This window comes from Xiphias gladius, chromosome 24, assembly GCF_016859285.1.
Source record: "Xiphias gladius isolate SHS-SW01 ecotype Sanya breed wild chromosome 24, ASM1685928v1, whole genome shotgun sequence".
NCBI lineage: Eukaryota > Metazoa > Chordata > Actinopteri > Istiophoriformes > Xiphiidae > Xiphias > Xiphias gladius.
Window position 1 is genome coordinate 21,486,165 of NC_053423.1, and position 13,361 is coordinate 21,499,525.

The window sequence follows — 13,361 nt, forward strand, 5'->3', positions numbered from 1 at the left end:
GTAGACAGTTTGTTTGGTTAACAACTAAAACAAACTGCTGTTGCTGGAAACCGAAAAGATATGGATCACTGACATTAACCCTTCCACTGGCCAAATATCGCATCCTGCTTTCTTCCACTCTCCCTTCTGGCCTCCATTGTCATTGTTAAAGAGACACAACAATGGCTGGCGTTTAATCTAGGTAATAAGCTACGATGGAGAAATGATGGAAACCTTCGACTGCAATTGTAATGGGCCATGCACAAATTGTCCCTTCATTACAATTTGCCCCTCCCCTGCACTATATTTAGAAGCACTGTGCAGTCACAGTAACACAGCTGAGGCTCAACATGGACAGTTCTGATTTATTTAAGAAAGTCAAACAACTCACAGCAGCGAGTAGAAATTTATTTAAATTTTACAATATCAAATGTGGAAGGAGCGGAAGAAGTAGAAAAACAGGACGTACATTCCTATGAAAATGTCTTAAATGTCTGATTTGCTCCAGCCTGCTGCTCCGTTGTTGCAGCTCATGTAATGGTTTGTGGGTGGACTTGTCGGGGCCTGTAGTGGATGTCTGGGTTATCATGGTTTTTGGCCACAGCCCCTCCCTGCCATTGTGTGTGGGTGTGTGGGTGTGTGTGGGTGTGTGTGTGTGTGTGTGTGTGTGTGTGTGTTTGAACGCTGTCCGTCAAAGTTCCAGAGGCATAGACGAAAATCTGGGTTTATTTAAGAAGAAAGCAAACACATGGAACATACAGCATTATATAGCACTGTGCCTTGGGTTGCTGTTTAATGCCATAGACATCATAACATCACAGGACTTGAGTAAAATGTTGATGAATGGATATCGTCAAAACCGTTAATTGGGATGTAAGAAAGTGAACTGACTGCTCAGCAGTTTGGGAAAATGCTGGTAATTATAGAAGATTTTTTAAAAGAATGTAACGTTCCAGAAGTATACCATCTTGAAAGGTAGCTTACTGATGTTTTGAATTTCACTGTTTACCTCTTTTTTTGAAACAAATGTATTTTATTGATATTCACCGAAGCGTCTTGGGATTTCACATCGTAGCCATAACGAGAACCCTGCTTTCTTCCTGTATGACCGCTCCTTAACCATTATGTCAACTGATTTCTGTGGTTACCTCCCCTGCCAGCATGTGTTTATGGCATTTGTATCAGATTTCCCTTGTGTTTTTTTCCCCTCTACTTGGCCTAAGTGTTTTTATCTCTCCTCTCTGCATCCCTGGGCTTTTTCATATCTGTCTCTCCATCTCTTTCAGGGCCCCACCATGACTCATCCATCACGCTTTCATTCTTTCTTTTATTTTCACCCTCCTGTCTGCTCACCTGTGTCTCTTTGAAATGTTTTTTCGTCTCATTTACTCCTTTGAATAAGAACTGTCACAGATGCAGACTGATTGAAAACAAATCTCTTCTTTCTCTGAATATTCTTTGTCTTCTTCTTTCCCTCCGTCTCTGTAATAACTGTAGAATACTTATTATTGAAATGAGATACAGTACTACTACATACTCATGTCTCCTTGGTTATTCTCTCCATCTCCTTTTCTCTTATTGTTATACTCATTCCCCTCTCTTCTCCTTATTTCTGAAAAAAATTGAGAATAAAATGTGTTTCACAGACTTGTGAAACGGATGGGATCTAAAATCTCTGACATAACAAGGAACTGATGTGTTGTGCTGCAGCAGAACAGTGGGAATGCTTTTTGCGCAGCACACCAAGAGACCATGAATATTTATGACACACCAAAAGCTTCTTTCATTACATTGTTTTATAAGGAACCCTGCTAACTGAATTCGAAATACGTTTGAATCTTACAGAAGCAGATGGGTGGGATTTACAGCAACACACAGACAATCCCGAGACATTATGTAATCGGTCAGTCACAGAGGTGAATAGAAAAGGTGACGCGAAAATAACCCGAACTTAATCAGAAGTCAGCTCTGTTGGTCAGAAATGCTACGCGCGGTAAAACAGAGGCTGAGAATCGCCTTCATCTAGTGCATGGTCAAATATGACAGATCAGATGATACGGCTTGGAAGTGGACTAGTTGGAAAATACACACATCCACACAGAGAGAGAGAGACAGTCAGTTCAGACATGAATGGACAATATGTTTCTCTCTACACTGCCCTCAAAAGACTGAAGGGGATAAAGAGGCTTGCCAAGGTACATTTCTCTGTGCACGTAATGATTGTGTCTATACAGTCTTGCATGTATACAGCACGTGCATGTGCATACAAGCATTTTCTCCATTCGTGAAGTGAGTCATTGTTCCACTGCACCTTTCTAATCCAGATTTTCCTTTTTATTTCATTAAATCAGTTTGTCAGGGAGCATGTACAAAAAGACATCAGTAAGGATACGGAAATGAATGCTTTTGAACCGGACCTGGCTACTAGCTCCCTACCTGTTGTCCCTGGGAAGGCAGAAACAGACACCAAAAAATACAACAAATACTAACTAAAATGTAGAAGGTTTCCCATATTCCTCTTCCAATCGTATACCCAAATCTACAGAAAATAAACTTTCTAGACTTTCTAGCGCTCAAATACAGACAAAGATAATACAGATTAGATACTTTACAGTGTGTACCATGTATTTTTCTTGTCGTTTCTGCTTTAAAGAATGCATTGTTGTTCCTTGATGCCATTTTTCTTACCTTGGCCGTTCACTACAACTGTCCCTAGTTATGTCAGATATGCCTGCCGGCTTCATCGCTTTATTTTGTTTTTTGGAAAGGTCTTGAATTCCGTTCTAGTCACGATTAAGAGGCCAGGATTAACTTTGGCTTTCTTGAAGCGCGCAGATACCCTGATTTAAATATAGATCGGTGCCATGCTATGTTTTGTGCTTCTTCATTCCTGGTGCTGTCATTTCTCATCAGTGTTCAAATGCATTCTTTCTACTGTACCCTGTACTGTCTATGCTCTAGCTGACCTACATGCATCTGCAGAAATCTGTTTCTCTTTTTCCTCCCTTCCCCCCCTCCATTCTTTGAAAAGATAGGATATATAGAGCGAAAGAGCCACTGGCCAGCTCTGTAGAAAACCATACTACTCTCATCTTCTGACCGAGCAACTCTATCTGTTTCTCACTCAGCGAAGTTCAGTTTGTCACTTTCTCTCTCTCTCTCTCTCTCTCTCGTGACAGCGCTTGAAACAGAGTGTACCAACTCGCTTCTCTGAGGTTTCCCAGATGAATGCTCCTTTGTTTCATGTGTGTGTCTCTGTACACTCCCAACCATTAGAGGCCCAAAGCCGTTTCACCTCCTAACCCTCAGACACGTCACACTGTCCACCCATCTGTCCAACAAATCAGTTTCTCATCTTTTTATTTTTTCTTTCTGCCTCCTCTCCTCTCACACTGAGCAACTTGCTAGACGCGGCCCTTTTCATTAAACTACGCTATACATAGATTTTGCCTTCACTTCCCCCTGAGAGGCAATTTGTGTTGCTACGAAGGGACATCAAAAGATGTGAAACACTGAAGTCTGGCCTCCTGCTGCAAATTCTTCTGATTTAGACAAGAAGATAGCACAGACTGCAGACTCAGAAATATGCCAGAGGTGAAACGTGCCATAGCATTTTTCTCACCACGTGTACGGGCGCGATGATGATGCATCTGGTGAAGCCATGTGCTGTCAGGATCATTAAACTGATAATAAACTGACATAAGAACATCCTCAAGGGTGTCGAGGCTTTTGTGTAAAGATTGCAACAGGTGTTTTGAGAAATCTTAATCTTTTGAATAGTTTATGGATAAAAAACAGGATAGAACATGAACTTGTTTTTCATGAACAGGGATTCATTTAGCTAGACGGTTTGTGGATTTATCGGAAGGATTTATCGGAAGGGATGAACTAAACCCAAGTAACTGACATTCCCCCCCCTTTCACCTTATTTTTTTTGTTTGTTAAACTGTCAGTAAATTGTGTAGATATACATGACAGTAAGTGGTACCAAAGTGCCAAAAGTGTAACGAGGAAATGGACAGATAAAGATGAGTGTTGGTTGATAGGCAGACGGCAGCCCCCTTCTCCCCGTGCTAATGCCCAGATGTTGTAAACCAGGAAAGCGGAAAATGGTACAGATGACAGCTTGTAAAATCGGCGGAGTTTGGCCGTATTCTGATCTGGAAAATGACAATAAGGTTGTATGTAGGCTGTGTCAGAATAAACTGGCCTTTAACCACTCAACCGGAGCAGTGTATAACCACATTCAGCACAGGCAGGTGGACGTTAACCTGCAAGGAAAGAGGGCTGCTGGTGCTAGCACTGCTAACGTTAGCCACACTTGGTAAACGAATATGACATAATTTACCTGCGGACGCTGTGACCCCGCTCGGTCTGAAAAGGCAACGCAGCTCGTCACAGCAATTCTGAATATTTTCTGAGTCTTCTCTTACTTCTAGACCAGTCTAGAAGACTATTTAAATTTATGTTTGATAAACAGGGAACATCCCTAGTTGAAGCATTACTGTCAGATACTGATTTCAGGGACAGAATCACCTGAAGCTTTTGCTCTGAATGCATTATGTTTACTGAAAATCTGGAAAATACTAAAGAAGAAATGTGGACAATCAACATGTTTGACTATGGTTTGTCACACAGAGCTCTACAATACATTTACAGTTTGCTGCTTGTATATTTCTGCTAAATAGGATCAGACTCCTTCATCTTATAGACTGAGAAGACTAGTCTGATGGAATTTGGATTGATTTTGTGTGTGTGTGTGTGTGTGTGTGTGTGTGTGTGTGTGTGTGTGTGTTGACTGAGCCCCATCAGCTGTCTGACAGAGCTGACTGAACGCCGTCTCTGAGTCGAGCTGCACATGGTTTCACTTCAGCTGCTGAACCAGAAGCGTGTGTGTGTGTGTGTGTGTGTGTGTGTGTGTGTGTGTGTGTGTGTGTGTGTGTGTGTGTGTGTGTGTGTGTGTGTGTGTGTGTGTGTGTGTGTGTGTGTGTGTGTGTGTGTGTGTGTGTGTGTGTGTGTGACATGTGCTGTCCCATCATAAACTCCATGTTGCTTATGTGTTTTCGTCAAAGGTGAAATGCTTTATAAACATTATAGTGAAACAGATAAAGTTAGTTGATGTCTATTCTTCTGTCTTTACAGTAGAGTTGAAAAAGTTAGTGGATCAATTGAGTAGCAGATTGGCAGAAGATACAAATCACATTTTAGAGATTTTTGGATTTTGAGGCTGACTTTATTCATTTTTTCGTTACAAATCTAACTAGATTGTATTTTTCTTTTCCTCCTCCATGTTGCTGCTGCTGTTCCCGCCGACTTCCTCCAACAAAGGTAAAAACATCAATTTCTTCCACCTACCTTCTCTGTATTCTTCTTTGCTGAAACTACTTGATTCGTGACCTAATGGGCCCGAACCTCATCTTTGATCTCTTTTGGAAAACATCTGTTTCCCAGCTACTGCTGTTCCCCTTTCCCCTGGACCAGTTTACAGTGTGTTCCTGAGAAATTAGTGGAAAAGATGGAGGGATAAAAAAAAAAAAACAAAACCAAAAACCCAGTAACTAGCTGCTGTCCTGTCACTATGGTAACCAGTCACACCACAGCAGCGTCGTCTCTGGCCTGGTGTGTGACGAAGTGCTGAGGAAAAGTGCGTGTGAATAAGAGTTTCTCTGTGTGTGTTCGGTGCGTCCAGGGCTGCCTTTGATGCAGCGGGCTGCTGTTGACAGGGTCATGTGAAAGAGAAGACTCAGAGGGGAGCGTTCGGGATCGCTGAACAGTTTTCAACATTTTCTGTCAGGATTTCTTAAACTTAAGAGTTGTTGAATAGAGAGTTTTGGCTTTGAACTGTACCGCTTCTCTGTCTGCTCAGGATTTTTGAGCTGTGCGTGTGGAAGATGTTTTCGTACGGTGGACTAGCTTTGCATACATATAGTGTTTATAGCAACAGTTTTCATATCTCTGGACGAAAGAGTAGCGTTGAATGCATGCACAGGAAAAAATAAACAATGCTGGCTTTTTGATCATTTGGTGTATGTGTGTCTGTGTGTGTGTGTTCGTGTGCATGTGTGTCATCTCAAATCCCACTTGGTATTTCTTTCCTCCACGTTGTCATTAGTGTGCGCGGAAACAAATGAATGTAGGCAAACTAGCAGCTTATCCCCCTTTGAACTCCGTGGGTCAGGTCATTATCATGATCTCACAACTATTAGCAACCAGCGAGCTGCTCAACCAAATTTCAAGGTGTCTCTGCACAAATACTGAGAAATGTTTGGATGTGTTACATTTTCTGTTTGGGCGGAAAGTGTGTTTGTTGTGTCTGTGACAAAGACAGAAAGAATGAGATGGATAAAGTTGAAATCTGAGAGGAAATGGACCTTTGGTGAAGAACACTTCTTGTCAGGGCTGGCATTTGTAGAGCATGTCAGATCTATTTGAATCACTTTGTTTTGGACAAGGCACCACAGCACGGAGCTCACAGTTCCACACAAAAGTGAAATAAAACAGGATTTAAAAAGAATGCATGGATTGATAAAGAAAACTTTCTGATTAAAAGAGTGACTAGATGAAGGATCTAAAACTTATTTTGTTTGCAAATCTAAGCTAACATTTTACACAGCATAAAAAAACTTATGTATGTAACTGTGAGTCCTTTTAAAGGTTACGAAAACATATTTAGGAGGAAGTAAAAAAGCAAAGATCAGAATCTGTTTCAACTATCAGGTACCATCTTTTCAATGATATGCTTCAAATGAACACTGGCACATAATCCTTGCAACTAGTTTTTACTTTTACATTGAATTCTGACAAGGTGGTACAGGCTGATTCAAATGTTACGCTAATAGTGTCGGTTTATTTGTGGTCCTTTTGTAATGTTTTTGATTCATCTCTTGGTCCATAAAGACTGCTCGTTTAGTCTGACTGGACAAAAACCAAAAAACAAAGGGATTATTTAAACAGTCTATAGGATAATGATGAAAAAAACGTTCACTGCCATTAACAGCATTTTTGATCCTCTAACCAGCAAATGTTGTGTCATGATAAATGACAGTTATTGTACTATCCAACATGTTTGGCTAGTGTTGTGTTGGTTGAGTAATTGCAAATTGTTTCAGCGCTGTATTAGCTGATATACTGTTGTACAGGTTTCCCTTCTTGTTGAACAAGCCTCAGACCGAGACCGTGATCCTCTACTAAATACGAAATCTTGAGCTCTTTTTCGCTCTTCTATCATCTTTAGGTTCCTGTAGCCTGGTGTTAACTCGAGTAGTCCGTTTACCATCATTAGGCTCCCGTTATAAATATACTTATTACAGTCTGTGGAGGGAGACATTCAATGCCGCTGCTTTTCTTCCACTGTTTACACTAACATTTCTTACAAGTGGTCCTGAAGTGAAGGAAGCCATTAAGTATTTGGAGTAAACCTGTTGGTTGCTATGGCAGTAGACCTCATCTGCCCTTCTCTCTCTCTCTCTCGTTCTCTCTCTCTCTCTTTCTCTCTCTCTCTCTTCTCTCTCTCTGTTACATGTCGAAACAAGGTAATTATTTACCATTGGATGTTTACCTTTTCATGAGGCAGAATAAAAGAGAGATGACAGAGCTGATAACATATGTACAGACAGAGGGAGTGTAAGTGAAGACTTACCAAACTGTAAATGTAATATTTGATTGATTGAGCCCAGTTGATCGTTACTTATTAAAATTTCAGGCATCCGTATGCTGACCAGACAGTGCTGAAATGATTAGGTGAATAATTAATCAGTCCATTGATTGAGATTGACATAAGTAGTGGAATACGTGTGTGAAATGATAGAGAGAGCAAGACTCTGTACATTAAAATTAGAAAAAGAGAGGAAAGTGGAATTTTGGGGGCACTCTTGTCGTCTCCTGCTCTGTAATCTGCTCCAGTATGTTGATCCAGCAAGCAGCTGAAAGTCAGGCACACACACACACACACACACACACACACATACTCTCTCACACACACACATACATACATAAAGGAGACAATGTGAAGCAGGTTGAATGACAAATGTATGACAGTCAAACATTCTTGCATAAACTCCAGCGCCAACATACCACGCTGCTTTGAAAAAAAAACAAAAAAAAAACGCACAGCTGAGCAACTGAGTAATAAAAACACGCCTCCCTTTTTTTTCAGTTTCCTTGTCAGACACACACACACACAGACACACACAGACACACGTATATATGCACTCGCTGTACACACAAGTGAAACACATGTTTCGGGTTCTGGCAGTGACATCATCCGCCTTGTGGTCAAAGTCCAGTTCCTCTATCCGGCTTACAGCTAACACACTCCCACAGTCAGAGCTACTGTAACCACCGACGCACAATCAGCAAGGGGACGACAAGTCTGTTAGAAGAAGGAAAGAAGCGAGTAAGAGATGAGGAATTATCTGCTTGATTATGGATGGCACTTCTTTGACGGCGTGGATCCTGCAGGCCGCACAGAATAACTGCAACCTCCAGACTCTCCCTCCTCCTCCCGTCTTTACTCATTTTCTCTTCTGTTTTCACTCACCTTTTCTCACCACCTCATGTGTATTCACTTGCTTGAGGTTTCTTGATCGCTTTTTTCCCTCCTTTTTGCTAAAAGTTTCCTGTACTTCCCCTTGACGTCTTTTAATCATTTCTGTCATTTGTCATTTCTCTGTCCCTTTCTTTTCTCTGGGAGGGAGGGATGAGCTCCATGGCATCTTACAGGCAGTTCCTCCAGGATCTGGAGGAGAAAAGAGGTTGGTGCCCCCGTCAGTCTTCTCACCTGATATGATAAAAACCATAACTAGATACTTTTTATGAGTGTTTTGAAGAGCTCATTGTGCTTTATAGAGGCTATTGTGGTGTTATAATGACCTAATGGGACCAGGATCTTATCTTCTGCTATCTACTGTAGGTTTGGAGGATTCAGGTGCACATGTAGACTGCTCACCAATGCTGTGAATCAGCATAAACCAAACTATGGGTTGGACTCTAAATAGATGAAGTAGCTGCTCTTCAGAGATCCTTATGCAACTAGATGGTACACTATGTTGTAATAGGCTTGTGTCCAGAAATGATATTCAGTTTTTACTCAGATGGGTGGGAGGCTAAAACAGATTCAAGAATTTATGTTGATAAAAATACATATTTTTAATGTGCTGTGACTGTAAGTCTTCTTTCAGTTTAATCTTTTAAAAGGGAGACAATGGCCAGTGGGTGTATTTATTATTAAATACCAGTTTTATGGTGAGGAATGTGCTGGTTTAAATATTTGAGTTAAAAATTGACTTGGAAATGCTCTCGCTCACGCAACTTTACTTGCACTGAACAGGGTTCAAAAATGACCCTGTTCCTAATCTTCTAAAAGTGACATATATGAAAAAAGCTAACAGCTAATGGTGTTGAGTCAGTCATCTACTGACTGATTTCTCAGGCACTGTTCTTTTTTTGTGGCTTACATTAAGGTCAACTTCATGTACAGTACATGCGTGTCTGCCCGTGTTTACCCACTCAGCTGCTGTATGGCGTACAGATAAGACCTGGGTCAGAAGAAGGACGAATGGCTGCCTCCTCTCATATTAGCTAACAACACCGATGTCTGCTATCACCCTGAATTCGTTAATCCCACCCTGCGATCTTCATGAACATTTATCCGTTGGCCTCTAAGCTCCTGAACAGCTTCAGAGGCTAATTTTCGAGTGCTGCTAATTGTTAATGTTAGCGCTGGTCGTGGCGTCAAGGTGCCAGACATATCTCTGCTTTTTGTCATCAATGTCACACCAGAGGGCACTGGCAAGAAATCAGACATGTAAAAGGAAAGGCAACAGTGGGATGGTTTGTTGAATCGTCAGGTGACGTGCAGGAGCCGACAGGGATGCTTTGCGTCAGCAGCTGTTATCACAAGAGTTAGCCGAGCGTAGCATAAACCAGGCCGTTTCTGGTTTGACTCAAGTTCTTCTTGAAATATTTCTTTTCTTATTACTTCTTATTGGACATGTTTTATGTCTCTTGCTAATAGCACGAGGGTTCAGGTTATGTTTTATTTGGCCCAGTATTTTATATATTGGACTATTAAAACACCATGAAGTAATTAGGAGCCATAGCCAAATTACCCTCTGTTAAACACGTGTACTTTCAGTGTTTTATGTTTTTTTTTTTTTTTTTTTTTTTTTTCAGCCTGGATACACTCTTGGTTTAGAAACAGAGTATCTGAGGTTACAGGAGCATTAAAACAGGAGTTAAACCCTAGAAAGGCACTAGCGCTGTGTGGTATGAGCTGAAATACTGTGTTAATGTAATGAATGGCAGAGTGATACAATATTATTTAAAAGCAGTACAGAACTCAGTGTAGTAACCTCTTATAACCTGCAGTAAATGTTATTAATAATTGCCTATTAATATACTTTACAGTGGTAGTGGAGGTAGAGTTTATACATGGTTGAAGTTGAAAGCTTATCAGACTCCACAGCTGACACAGTGTGTGCGCACCATTTCCTCCAAGTTCAGGATTTTGTTCTGGGTGAAATCTTTGCAGCTTTCACCTTCTGTGAACCCAGTGTTTTCACCCAATTTTCTTCTCTCAGCAGTTTGGTCTATGTCTTAACATAGATGGACAGTTACTGTGTGTAATGTCCTTCCACAGCTGGCTTTTTTTATCTTAAGGACAATTACTAGTGTCAGTGGCTAAGCTAAAGATATCTACTCTGCCTTTTTTTGTTTTTACTGCACTGCTCTAGCCACTTGTGTTGGAGGCAGTGAACATTTTCAAACATTCCTTTTACTTACAGACATTTTTCATGGACATGTTTCTTGCATTATGATCCCTGCACAGCTTGCAGAGAAAATTGTATACTTCTTGACATCCAACTTTAAAAAGCCGAACGACTAAACTATTTAAGAACACCTGCTTTCTAAAAAACGCTGCTTCTTGTGGTTTCCTTTGTTGTCCTGTCTACTTCTGCACCCACCTTCTCTTATCAAATGCAAATGTGCATTGTTTTGGCATAAAGGGGAAGCACACCCTCATTACTTACCATGCAGCAAATTGTGGTGGAGGTCTTGGTGCACATAATGTGACAAGATAATTAAAATCAATCCTATAATGGGACACACAGTACAGCCAAATTTATATCATGGCACATGGACCACCTCTTGGGTTGATGTTAAGAACAGCAGACCTTTTGTCTATTCACCGCCAAAACATTTTCTTTCTGTCGTTTTCGAGCCACTCAGAAACCTCTCTCGAGTCCCGATCTCAAGGCTGCGTTCAAATTTAAATACTGACCCCCTCCTCCAAACCCCTGTCTTTTATGTAGTAGTTTTACTATGGCCATGGCCACACCTGTTGCTACTTGTGGTTTGGTGATATTATGTGGCACAGTATACCCGCCCCCTCCCCCGCAGCTGCTCCGTCTGAGGCCTTATAGCAGTAGATGTCAGGCTGGGTTAGAATCACCTACAATCTCCTTTAACCCCTTAAATTACAGTTGAGGTTAAACTCTTTAACCACTTTTAAAACCAGTGGGGAAATGTAATCATCACAAATGTAATTAATTTATCCAACACTGGATAGCATGAGCTTTAAGTACAAACCATGTAAACACTTTCTGTGAATTAAAGTGTTACACAAAGACCTAGTGGAAGCTAAAAGCCAACTTTAACGAACGCATCCATCTTTGAATGTGATTGCCGTTGGGTGAAAACTAGTTATTTGTTTGTTGAGTGGGTTTTGAAAAGATCTTAGCGTTGTAGAGCTCTCGCAAGGAGAGTATGAAGTTTGTGGATTAAAAACATCCAGATTGGTGTTATGAAGCGCACACACAATGATGGAAATTTGTACAGAAGACTCGATTTTGGTTCTTGGTTCTTCATCACAAGAATTCAGAATAAGCTTGTAAAAGTGCCATTGACTCTGATATTGTTCTCTTGTTCCCGTATGGTGCAAAGAGTTAGCCGTCTTATTGTCTAACCGCCCATGGGGCTATATCCCCTCTGCCATCTGTATTCACTCACATACTCTTTTCCATACGCTCAGTGAGGGGCCCAGGAACAATTTTTTTTCTTTTTAATTGAAATGAGAAGTGTACTTCTCCTGGCTGTCCATCGCGTTTGTGCGCCGTCACCTGCCACAGAAGACTGCCGGTGCGGCGAGTAGCTGTTTGACAGAGAAGGAGAAGGTGTGTGAATGGGTTTGAGGCTACAGCTATCCAAGGAGTTAGGCCATGATTTGTTTAAGGCGGAGTAGCTGAAAGCTTCTTTTCTTATCTTTGCTTCTCACTCTCTACTTGTTCGCTGGGGTCACATGACCTGAACAGCAGCCTCACAGGCTAGATTCAAGTTAGGCTTGTTTATCTGTATGTGCTTCAGTTCTCTATAGGGCCTTTACTTTTCCCCCTCCATCTGTGTATCTTTGTGTTTCTGTGTCAGACCAGATCTGTGTCAATGCCCCCAGTGCTAACGGCATGGTTACGTTTTCACGTTCATGAACCAAGGACCAAAGTACACGACTATGAAATACAAATTCCTTTGTTTTTTACTTTATCCTCACTTCACATTTAAACTAGCACTGATTAACTGCTTAGTCGATCCAGAAAATTAATCAAACAACCTTTTATGATGACAGATAATTCATTTAAGTAATTGTAAAGCAAAATTTCCAGAAATTCACTGGTTAAAGATTCTCTCTTCCTGCTTTTCTCTGTTTTTATATCATCGCAAATTGAATAAAGTATGTTTTTGTTTTGGACTGTTGTTTGGACAGAAGAGACAATCTGAAGTCTTAATCTCTGAACTTTTGAAGGATGTATTTTCACAATTGTCTGATATTTGATAACAATTACAACAATTGTTCCTCAAACACAATCTTTTAACTCCTTTTCTAGCTGACTATCTCTATTGTGCCAAGAGTGGCCCTGTTCTATTTTTGACTTTATGAATGGGGAAGATGGTGTGTGTGTCACTGTGATTCAACCATTAAGGAGGTGTATATTTGCTCATTATTTACATGTTTCCTATGCAACTCATTGTTCTTCTTGCTGTTTATGGCAACCGTGCCTTTGCCCAGCCTTGAATCACTGTCTTCCTTTTCCTCATAGATTGACGTAAACTTGTACATTAAGATGTGCCCAGTATTCATTATTTCTTCCTCTCTTGTAGCTATTCAGGTAAATTCCAAACAGGGTCTGATTTAAGCTTACTCAGTACAGGCAATACTTTCTTTTAAGAATGTGTTTCAGGGCTGCAATGTGGTTCAGGCGACCAAAATGCTGTCTGACAAGAGTAGGAGGCGTTCGAGTCACACCTGGAATATGTTCCTGCAGTGGGGTTGAGATGGTAGAGGACCAATCCCCCAGCCATTATTACAGTCACATACTGCACAGGAGGCC

General features: G+C 41.0%; 1 protein-coding gene across 6 annotated transcripts in view; it reads left to right on the top strand.

The window, feature by feature from the left end:
* Positions 1-13,361, top strand: part of macf1a (microtubule actin crosslinking factor 1a) — a 241,766-nt gene that overhangs the window by 57,868 nt on the left and 170,537 nt on the right. The window contains exons 1-2 of one of the 6 annotated variants that reach the window (XM_040121373.1): positions 8,257-8,374; positions 8,672-8,732. The exons of the other annotated variants lie outside the window; for them this stretch is intronic. Coding sequence (XP_039977307.1) covers positions 8,678-8,732 — 55 coding nt within the window. The 5' untranslated portion in view covers positions 8,257-8,374; positions 8,672-8,677. Of the gene's footprint in view, positions 1-8,256; positions 8,375-8,671; positions 8,733-13,361 lie in introns of those variants that run through there. 6 annotated transcript variants of the gene reach the window in all.